Source organism: Nylanderia fulva, unplaced genomic scaffold (assembly GCF_048542155.1).
Source record: "Nylanderia fulva isolate GAGA-0341 unplaced genomic scaffold, ASM4854215v1 Scaffold3, whole genome shotgun sequence".
NCBI classification, from domain to species: domain Eukaryota; kingdom Metazoa; phylum Arthropoda; class Insecta; order Hymenoptera; family Formicidae; genus Nylanderia; species Nylanderia fulva.
The window spans coordinates 316,969-327,891 of record NW_028190368.1 but is presented as its reverse complement, the minus strand read 5'-3'; the positions used below and the strand labels follow the sequence as shown (position 1 = coordinate 327,891).

Below are 10,923 nucleotides of genomic sequence, written 5' to 3'. Positions count from 1 at the left end.
ATATTTTGTCGCAATATATATTTCAAAATATCAATAATTTTTCAATAATAATTATATATTAAAATGTATCTTTATTCTAATTGCAACTAAACAACATTATATTATATTTTGGATGAATGTATGTGGATATTAAAATACTAGTAGCAAAGAAGTCTCGTAATAACTCTGTAATCTGCTTAGATAAACTTAAATTTCAAAACAAATGTGTTAATTTACAATACTTATTTATATAAAATGTCATATTTTACATTTCTATTAACGACATTACAATGCGCGTTGATCTGGATTGTTAAGATTTCCTTGATCTTTATTCAATTCCGAGATACACGCCCACTGTCCCTCGGAATTTTCACGCCAGAGAGAGACTTTGTTGTCTCCGCCACTAATCGCTAAGATACCGCCAGTTAACGACCAGCCAATATTCCAAATTACATCGTCGAAGACATTAAGAACGTTTGGTGTCCAACTAGCGTAATCGTTAGAGGTCCACACAACCACGCGGCGATCTTGCGAGCAAGAGGCCAAAGTGGCTCTGGATGGTCCGACCGCTGGTGCCCAGGCGACGTCTCGAACCTGTTTGATAAATTACACATAAATTCTTACAATGAATCTCCCAACATATTTTCATCGGAATATTAAATCATACCCAATCACTATGTGCTTCTAGTTTATTCTCTTCTATCCATCTGTCCCCTTCCTCTTTCCATATTTTTACTAGATTGTCACAGCCACCTGTGGCTAATCTCTTAACAGGACCACTCCTCTGTTGAGTCGCACTGACCGAGTCAACTGAGCCTGAATCGACTGCCGGACCCCAACCAACCGCGTTGCAGCCGATTGTATGAGCGTTTGTTATTTTCTGAATTTGCCAGGTATCTCCGGTATTTGTGAGGATAGAGATTGACCCATCCGAGCTTCCGCAAGCCAAAATCAAACCGAACTCGTGGGGCGCCCAGGCGACTGAATTGACAGACGAATCGTGACCCGCGTGCTCGTATATCTTTGTCCATTCTCCAAGCTCCTTCCAGATGATCACTTTTCTGCGTAACATTTGTACATATGTCAAATTGTTGGATATTTTACCTTTATCTTTCATTAAATTATTAAGTACCTTAAAATTAAGTTAACAAGTGTATATACTCAAAAAAGGATTTTAAATAACATTAAAAAAAATGGATTTAACATTCTAAAAAAAAAAATCAAGCATCAATCCAACACTGTACATACCTGTCGTAGCTGCAAGATGCTAAAAGATTGCCAAACTTGGGATGCGCCCATGCGATCTGCCAAACGGGTCCGTTGTGTCCCTTGAGAACGGAAACTAGACTCTGAGTGCCGTTCTTTAAATCGAATATCTTGACCGAGTGATCGCTCGAGCACGTAGCTAACCTCAAACCGTAGTAATCCATCTGAGCGTCGTGTATCATATCCTCGTGAGCGGTATCGACGGTATTCAAAACGGACACCATTTTGACCGATTAATTCACGAACTCTCGACCCTATATGTGTGTAGCGAGAAGGTTTAAATACACGAAAAAAACATCTAATTGGAAGGTAAAGACGGTGACACGTCCAAGTACAGGTTATGTTGACGTAGCGCTTGTCATTTACGTGGAGCATGCGCAGGAGTCCACTGCGCATCTGTTGCGCGCGCATCCCGCGCATCTGTTGCGCGCGCATTCGCGCATCCCGCGCATTTATCTTGCGTTTCGCGCTAAAATGTGCGCGCACGTAGTGCGCGAATTTCCGCTTTCGTCTGGTTTATTTCAAGATCGTACGTGCAAAATATCTCCGTATAATACATAAAAGTGGTCCGAGTTTGATTTATCTCATACGAAAATGGTATCCAGTATTAAATCGCGAGTATTAAATGTGAGTATATCAATTTGCCATATTTGAGGCTAGGTTGATTCTGTACGAGTTTCTTTTTATCGATATCTGTGTAGCAAGGTCATCATTGGAATTAAATTCAAGAATAGAGAGAATTAATGAAAGTTTGATTTTTTTCAGAAACTTTATTGGAAAACTTCTAAAAGAAGATATATATATATATATATAACATCTGCTTCGTTTTTTCGTCAAAATAAAAATGAATAACAATAAGGTAAGTCCCGCGCGCATAAAAAAAAGTAATAATTTATTATATTGCACTTTAAAGCAGCTACTTTTTCCGACTAATGATACAGTCATGTGGTGCGAAAATATTTTTTTACATAATTAAAGTATTCGTGCCGAATACATAGTCCCAATATCGGAGCAAAATTCATGTATCGAGTCATTCATTCCGACTCCACATGTGTGTAATATCTACAATAGGCGTGTATACATATACATACATCATATATATGTATACATGGACAATCGCCGGGGCGACTATAAAATTTTCAATATGCCGTACGGTCGAGTGGCAATCGCAATTAACGGTAATTACGTTTGCACGGCCTGGGTCGCGGCGGATGCGAAATCACGGCGCGGAATTGTTTATCGATCGCGAGAAGCCGGCACGATGTGATGACGAGAGATCTGGAATCTGGACGCATCGCGATGACGCGCTTCGAGCTGCAGGTGCACAAACGTATGTAAGTTATGCACGCGTAGCGACAAAACGTTAATAGAAGCGGAAATGAGCGATGCGCCACGCTTCGCTTATCCCGTCCCTCGAGGCTTTCTATACGGATCGACGCGATGACGTAAGGTCTGAAGTCGTACGCGTATCACTTAGCGGAATTGTAATTGTGTTTGCAATTGAATTTGCGCGGGATCCGTATTGTTGTTAATGGAACTCCGTCGTCGGCGTTAATGCGTTTGCGGATTGTTGCGTTAACGCAACGACTTTGCGGCCAGAAATTACGATTAAATTAAAATACGAATAATAATCGCGATAATCATCAGTGGAAAGGAGCATTATCAAGGAAAAATTAATATATAGATATGGAGATTAATCGCAGAAATTCGAAGTCTTATATAAATCGAATTAACTTTACCGTTATATTTGGAATTATTTGTTTGAATGTTAATAATATAATAACTGTAAATAATAATAATTTGCTAAATAATGTATATTAATAATGTTTATACGTATACATGCAAGCATTTCATTTTGTATAAAAAAAATTCTTTATTTTACTGTTATTATATAATATACTATTATATTGTATTATTACATATTATTCTATATATAATAGTATATTATTATATATATTATTATTATATATTATTATATATACTATTATATGTGTATATATATATATATTATACTATTACTATATATGTATTATTTTACATTGTCAGTTGAAATATTGTGTATTCACGCGTGAAAATATTTTGTTCTCTTAGATATCGGGAACGAGATTTCGCTCGTGACGTTCTCGAGTGATTCTCCTTCATTCAAGCGGAAATTCAGGGCGATGAGTCCGCAGGTTCCGGCTGCTCGCGATGTTCGGGTCGTCGGTGCGTAAACGATCGCAGTGTCGCCGCGAGATCCGGTCGGAGGAGGATCGAAGGAAGGAGTACGTGGATCAGGAGAAAGGGGAATGTCGGTCACTGGGCCTCTCCTCTCGACAACGACGATGACGACGACGATGACTACTACTTGGAGGTGCCCCGAGGCCACCTAGGAAGGGCATCGTTCGTATGGAGATTTCCCTACCTCTCGTCACAATGCTTCATCTCTCTTTCTCTCTACATTCCTTCTCTAATATTCCTCGCCTTTCTTCGCGAATGCAATCGTCCAGGTCAATGCGCGCCACTAACGACGAGAATTGAAGAGCTCTTCTTCTTTCACATCATCGAGTGTACTATTCTCTCTTTTTACATAAATTCTTCTGACAAAACGAAATGCGAATGTAATGTTCCGCGTATAGCTTCTAAAATGTATTGATCATATTATTTTTAATCACACGGAAAGAATTTTCTCTTAAAGTTTACCCTGAAAATCATGGTAATCGTGGGAGAATTTACCTTGATCTCTGATTAATACATAGTAACATTAATCGAACGTATTTTACATCTTATTGTGGTAAATTATTAATATTCTTATTAATATTTTATGTATGATTACTATGATTTTTAAGGTAATTCTGATTTCTAAGAGAAAATTCTCTCTGTGCACAATTTCCTCGATTAATATAGATTTCCTTCTAAATGTTGCGATAGCGATAATAACTTCTAAATCGTAAACGACGAGAAATAACTTTCCTCCTAAGGAAAAATCTATATAAATTATCATCTATTTATACGCGCGTACAAATATAGTAGATATTATCGGAACCACGTTCGCGGTGTATCGACAGTTTCGTGACATTAATATTTAGCGTTGTAAATAAGCGGTATAAAAAGATGTATTTTCGATCGAGTATAAATATAAGGATCACGATGTGTTTTCCGTAATGTTTCGAGGAAATTCCAAAAATATACGGGACAGAGAAGCGTCGTAAAAGCGCGCGTTTGCGTATATCGTCGCGCGAGTTTCCACGCCGGCGCGACGAGGCCGAGTACCGCGAGTCGCGAGTACCGTAAAGGTGAATAAGCGGGTCGCACGAGGATCGGGATTCCTCGCCTACCAGAAACCTCGGACTGCATTAAATTTCAACACGCGTACTGTGTGTTGGAATTGCACGGATCGACGATTGATTCGCTTGACGAGAGGAGAGGATTAGCGAGAAAGAGAGAGACGTGAATAATCCGCGTCGTGGGAGGAAACGAGGAAAAAAAGGTATTTATACACTTTTTTTTTTCATAAAATATACAGTATCGACAGGATGTCGATACCTTCGATAATTGACACGTTGATTGTCAGGTGCGTAATATAGACACGCATTAAATTAGCGAAATCTGACAAAACTACACAGAGAGAATTTTCTCTTAAAATTTATCCGGAAAATCATGGTAATCGTGGGACAATATGGTATTGAATTAGAATTTTATAAAAGATTTCTCTGATTAATTTGTACCGCAAATAAAATATTAATATCTGCTACTACAATATAAAATACGTTCGATTAATCTTACTATACATGTATTAATATTTTTTATTGTGGTAAATATGAATCAGAGGAACGTATAGTATACGTACGATTACTATGATTTCAGGGTAAATGTAAATGTAAAAATGTATAAGAGAGAGAAATAATGTATTATAATAACCACATGTGTATATACATACTCACGCTTCAATAATTCTTTTTGAACATCAATGAGATAAAAAGTATCAATTAGAAATTTTTAATGAAACGTAAAAATATTTTTTACTAAAAGAGAATCTAGAAAGGCATGTCAAAGCATTGATAGGCAATGAATTGAAATTCTCTCGAAGCGAAATCTACTTGAAATAAAATTTTTACATTTTTTTACGGGACTCTACGATCAAATCTTGTTGCAATAATATTTTTATTGGAATTGAATTTCTACAACTATAGTCGCGGATTCTATATATTCGAGTTGACAATAAGTTCCGGAATTGAATGCATCCCGGTCGTTCAGGAATTTTCCCGCTTTTTTTGCTGACTCGGTGACAAATTCCTCGATGGAGAGGTCCAGCCGGATGCTACAGGAGAGCATCTTCCTCGATGTATGATGTATCTCGTCGGGGTAATCGTGGGTGCTTTTGGGTCATTCGTTTCGATCGATTGGTCTGCCTCATTATTGATACGACCAGTCGCGTCGCGGTCATGACATCGATGCATTCCGATGTTTGTGCAATCTAGCAATCTAGCTGGCTAATAAGCGCCTCGTTATGCAGTGATATCATTATAGCGGAAATTCATCTCCGATAATGGTTTCGAATCGCATTTCAAAATCACAAGATAATAGATGTATTTGATTAATGGGAAAATATTGAGGATGAATATTTTTTATTTTAAAATGGTAATGGAAAGTATGCTAAATAATTGATGTCTTTTATTCCTTTATCTTTCATTTTTGCGATTTCAAACGTGTATGTGTACGTGCGTTCCTCGATTGGAGGAAATCAAATTATTACTTATTCTTGTAAACCAGGACGACGCCTTGATCTCCGCTCGGCTTAATCGTTCAATATCCGTTTGCCGATCGATATCGTGAGTATATATTCCTGGAGGAATCGACGAGAAAACGGGGATAACGCGATTAATGTGGTGAACCGGCAATATAATGGGGATACACAATATTATCGGAATTATTATCCTTAAAAGGTCGCGCTAATTCTCTGTATCGGTATCGCAGACGATGTAATCTACAAAGGAATAATCGAGAGAGAGAGAGATAATTGCTAAGCCGAGCTTGCAAACGGTTTGGCCTCATCAACTCGCGCGGATAATAATTGTTCGTCGTCTCCTCTTCTCGATAATATATAGGAATTTCATTTCGAATCGATTTCGATTCCGCGTAACGTCGGCAGTGATGGGTAAGATATACATTTAGACGCAGTATCTAGGTACAAATACACAAATTACAATGTATTTAGATACAGATATTCAGATACTTAAAAAGTATCTGACGTAAAATATACTGAATAAATCTTTTCTTTGTTAATACTTTGTGTTTACATTACGACTCTTTATTCGTTAGTCTTAATAACATTTGACCACCATAATGCTAAATAATCGCTCAACCGATGATGACAATATATATAATCGTGTTGAATTATAAAAACAAATGTTTGATATGAAGAAAACGTGTATACATTTATGCGATATTTTTTTGCTTGTCTGACAAATAAGAGAAAACTTCATGCAACAGCATTGTCAGTTGTTTCTGCTGTAGTCTTGTTCTTTTAAAAATTTAAAGAATATTTTGTATCTAGATACATAGATACGTATATACTTCAATTCAAATGTATCTCAGATATACCGAAAAATTTATTTTCTTAAAATGTATACTTTTTAAGTTTTCTTAATAGATATATTCTTAATAAGGATATTTTCTTTTTTACATGATGCTTTTTGGAATATCCTCTTAAATTAAGAAGCTATTTTTAATCTTTTTTGCAACTTTAATTTCGCAATAAATAAATATAATAAAATAATATTATTGGAATTATTTAAATGTATAATAAATTGATAAGTTATTAATTAATACTAAAAATAATATAATATAAAAATGTATTTAATTATGTCGATATATACATAAAATATTCAATTATACGTTCAATATTTAAATATCTATGTAATAAATAATAAATGTCCATTTGAAAGATTATTTTTGTTATCACGATTAATAATTTTAAAGAATACATTCAATCAAGTATATATTCTTGCATATTATAAGCATCTCTAATGGGAATATCTAATAAGAATATCATTTAGAGAGTTTTGCTCTTAAATTAAAAAGATCCTTTTGGCGCCTATATAAGTGGCACATACTATAAAGATGAGAACAGAATTTTGTTCGGTGTACAGGCTCAGATCCACAACTAATGTACCTGGATACTGTATTCAGATACATGATACCACTCAACACTGGTGACCGCACCACGTCCGACACGTCGGCGACGTCAGTAGGGCCGTAGAATTCTAGAAGGGGGTCATCACACGAGGACGAGTCCGCGGCACCGAACGCGGCGCGAGCCAGTGCACGAGCGTCGTCCGGCGCGAAAGGACCGAGCGAGAGAGGAGAGTTCCGCGCGTCTCGGAGGAACTTCACGAGGAAGCAGCGTCGCCGTCGTAAATATACCAGTGTGCTTACCGCGCGATTTTTTACACGTTTCGTGCCAAGGGGCTTTGTTATATCGGAGTAAGGCTTTCTTGCATAACGAAGGGATATATTGTGCGCAAGTTCCGGTTGGGTCTCTTCTCCTTCGCGACATCGGTGAATTTAAACCGTGTCACATCCTCGGGAATTGATACTTACGATCGAGGTGAGTTCCGGCCTCTACGGTGTATGTGTGTGTGTGTGTGTGTGTGTATGTGTAACTGTGTGTGCTACTTTTTGAAAATAAGTATAACCGCGAGATGATATATCCGAGAATTATTTTTATAATCCTACAATATGCTATTGTATCCGCTAATTTTGGCGTAATATTTTTAAACTTTTCTCTTTATTTTTCATCTCCCTATATGTATTGTTTTTATTCCACAATGTTGTTACGAGTTTAATGTAATTTCGATTATCTATTATATTTGTTTTTTAAGGTAAATTGGGTAACGAATTAAATAATAATCATATTTTCTGTGTTAAATGTAAAATTTTTACGCTCGGATAATAATATATATTGTTGAGAGAGACGCGATATTGTGGAATATTGTTAATCGAAACAATAGTCAAACAATCTGCGAAAAAAAATGGAAAAAATGGATTGAATGAATTACCGATAGGTTGTGGGTAAAACCGCAGTTTTATTTTCTCCCGAAAGAAAAATTCATACGGTCGGGCCATTGTTGCGCCGAGCGCTTCGATTGTTGGATATATGTTTTGCTGAGCCACAGAGAACGAGTCGTTTTTTTTTCACGAAAAATTACGAAGTAATACGCGTAGCTTTCTAGCGCGGGGTGGATTTATTTCCAACAATGTAAAAAAATTTTTTTCTCTCATCGCGAGATGCTCGTTGATTTATTTATGAGCGCGAAGAGAAATTCTTTTTTTTTCCTTTATTTTTTTTTATTCTCGAGAGGGGATACTCTTTCCAGGCCACGATTAGAATGAGGCTTAAGCGGATCCATATTCCTCAGGAAGAGGATGGTACTATGGAAATTCTGTAAAAGAAACTTTATCCTTCTTAAATGGCTTACATTAAATCATGCTTCTGGAGTAAAGCCTCGATATTCAACTTGACGCGCTTTCGTGAAAGTTTGCGTTACGAATAATCATATTTCCAAGTTACACGAATTTGTTGCCTAAATCGTTGCCTCAACTCTTCCGCATCCTTTTTTTAAACTTGTTAAAATGGAGCGAGGTTAAACCTGCATTTAAAACGATCTCTATCGGTTATATTCTCGCAGTAACGCTCGAATAGAAAGTGAGGGAAAAGAAACTTTATGGCTCTTATGTGTTACTGGTACATCGTAATCGGCCATATTATTTCCTGTATTTTTACACGATAAAAACTTTGTAATATATAAATCGGGAAAAGAAAGCTGCGCCTTACACGCTCTTTGCTTCGAGAAATTGTCAAAATTCTAAATTTACATGTAAAAATTCTAAATATACATAGTAACTTTTACTATGTATTATATATAGTAAAATTAATTGAACATATTTTATATGTTATTGTGATTGATATTAATATTTTTTATTATGATAAATATATTAATCACACAAAGATACTCTTGTAAAATTTCTTATAAAAATATATACCATATTGTCTCACGATTACCATGATTTTCACGGTAAATTTTAAGAGAAAATTCTCTGTGTATAAACGCGTACAATATGCCTTGTTGCTGAAAAATTTAAAATATTTATAGTTTCTCGAAGGAAATGTATGCGCGAGGTTTTTTTCTTTTTTAATACTCTGAAAAAAATTATTGATTTAATAAATATTTATTTCAACACTGCCTAATAAATCATTTATTTGAAACAAATAAATATTTTTTACATCAAATCAATATTATTATAATTTCGAATAAATGATTTATTAGGCAGTATCGAAATAAATATTTATTCGAATTCAATAAATGTTTTTGCAGTGTACAGCTATTACATAAATGATACGTCAACATGTTGATTTTACAATGCCTATTATGGAATACAATTATTTGTAAATCGCGTAAAAGATTGAGGTGCGTAGAATCACATTCGCGTGTTTGGTTAAGAAACAAAAAAAAAAAAGAAAAAATTGGAGAGCGTGGATTTTATTTCTAATTTTAATTGCGCGTTGGGTCATCCTGGGTATTATATTTTTCTTCCTTCTCGGCCCCGTTTCTGCACAAATGTACTTGCGCAAGTCCTCCACCAGCGCATCGGGCAGAGAGTTAACCAATTCCTCGCGAAACCTATCCGCGTGTATACTTTCTAAACGGCCGCAAGAATGTACGATTCTCTCATTGCGCATATATATATATATGTGTATATATGTATATAAATGTACATATATGTATAGGTAAAGCGCGCGAGAGAATTTTCCCGAACCGCGCCTCGCGTGCATTTACGCAGGATGCACCGCTAAGAATTTTCGAACACGCGTAGCGGAATTCTCGTCTCGAATCTTTAGCGGTATGTACCGCATTGTATAACTATTTTCTATTTGTGCGATATCCTCGGAGTGCGGACGTGAAAGCAGTTTCTTTTTTCTTCACGCGTGCCCGTTCCACGCCGCTCGACGAAACTTTCGACCGAGTAAAATTCACGCACATACAGCTCGATCGTAACGTTAATATGTTTCGCGATATTTAAGGTGAATTCAATTTTACGCGAATGTCGGAACATTCACGTATTATAATTATGCAATGTATTGTATATTCCGCGGTCGCTCGAGCGTAGAAACGGATTTTTTTCCTCCACGTATTTCGGAGCAATTTTGGCCTGATTTTTGTATTTCAACAATTTGGTTTGTGCGCGCAATGTTTGTAAATGCGAATTGTCGGGGGTAAAAAAAAAAAAAAAAGAGAAATATTCCCGTCCGGTAGACCGCTCAAAGGGAGTAACGAGATGCTCCGTTCGACGAAGCATCGAAATTTTCGACGGCGAGGCGGTCTTTTTGGCAAGCGGAGAATTTTTCGACGCCCCACGTCTCCGAGCTCCGGCAAATCTGCAATACTTTGTAGTCGTCTAGCTGACAACGCCCGTCGCGTGCTGCTTTCAGGAGCATACAAAGAATTTCCAATAGCGTTTCCCGAGGAAAACAGCGGCGCACTCCCGTAACTTCCGACAGAAGAGACGGGCTCGCTCTTTCTCTCTCTCTCTCTCTCTCTCTGTTATCTGTCTCTCTTTTTATTCCCGAGCTATATAGCTCACGCGAGCTTTAATATCAAATTTTAATACGATTTGTTCCGCTTCTAAATTTCTCAT

At 36.7% G+C, this 10,923-nt stretch overlaps 2 protein-coding genes across 5 annotated transcripts in view; one reads left to right on the top strand and one right to left on the bottom strand.

Moving 5' to 3' along the window:
• Nucleotides 1-152: 152 nt before the first annotated feature.
• Sec13 (nuclear pore and COPII coat complex component secretory 13) lies at nt 153-1,628 on the bottom strand. The gene is made up of 3 exons (XM_029306467.2): nt 1,228-1,628; nt 647-1,040; nt 153-573 (listed from the first exon to the last, which is right to left on the bottom strand). The coding sequence occupies exons 1-3, from the start codon at nt 1,467-1,469 to the stop codon at nt 265-267; spliced, it is 945 nt and encodes a 314-aa protein (XP_029162300.1). The 5' UTR covers nt 1,470-1,628; the 3' UTR covers nt 153-264.
• Nucleotides 1,629-1,702: 74 nt separating this feature from the next.
• The window catches only part of LOC114933676 (uncharacterized), a 33,655-nt gene continuing 24,434 nt past the window's right edge, over nt 1,703-10,923 (top strand). Inside the window, exons 1-3 of one of the 4 annotated variants that reach the window (XM_085484260.1) lie at nt 1,703-1,872; nt 2,011-2,104; nt 3,420-4,714. The gene's annotated coding sequence lies outside the window, so the exon portion shown is untranslated. Of the gene's footprint in view, nt 1,873-2,010; nt 2,105-2,216; nt 2,576-3,336; nt 4,715-7,515; nt 7,835-10,923 lie in introns of those variants that run through there. The other 3 variants (XM_085484257.1, XM_085484259.1, XM_029306298.2) reach the window with 3 other exon arrangements.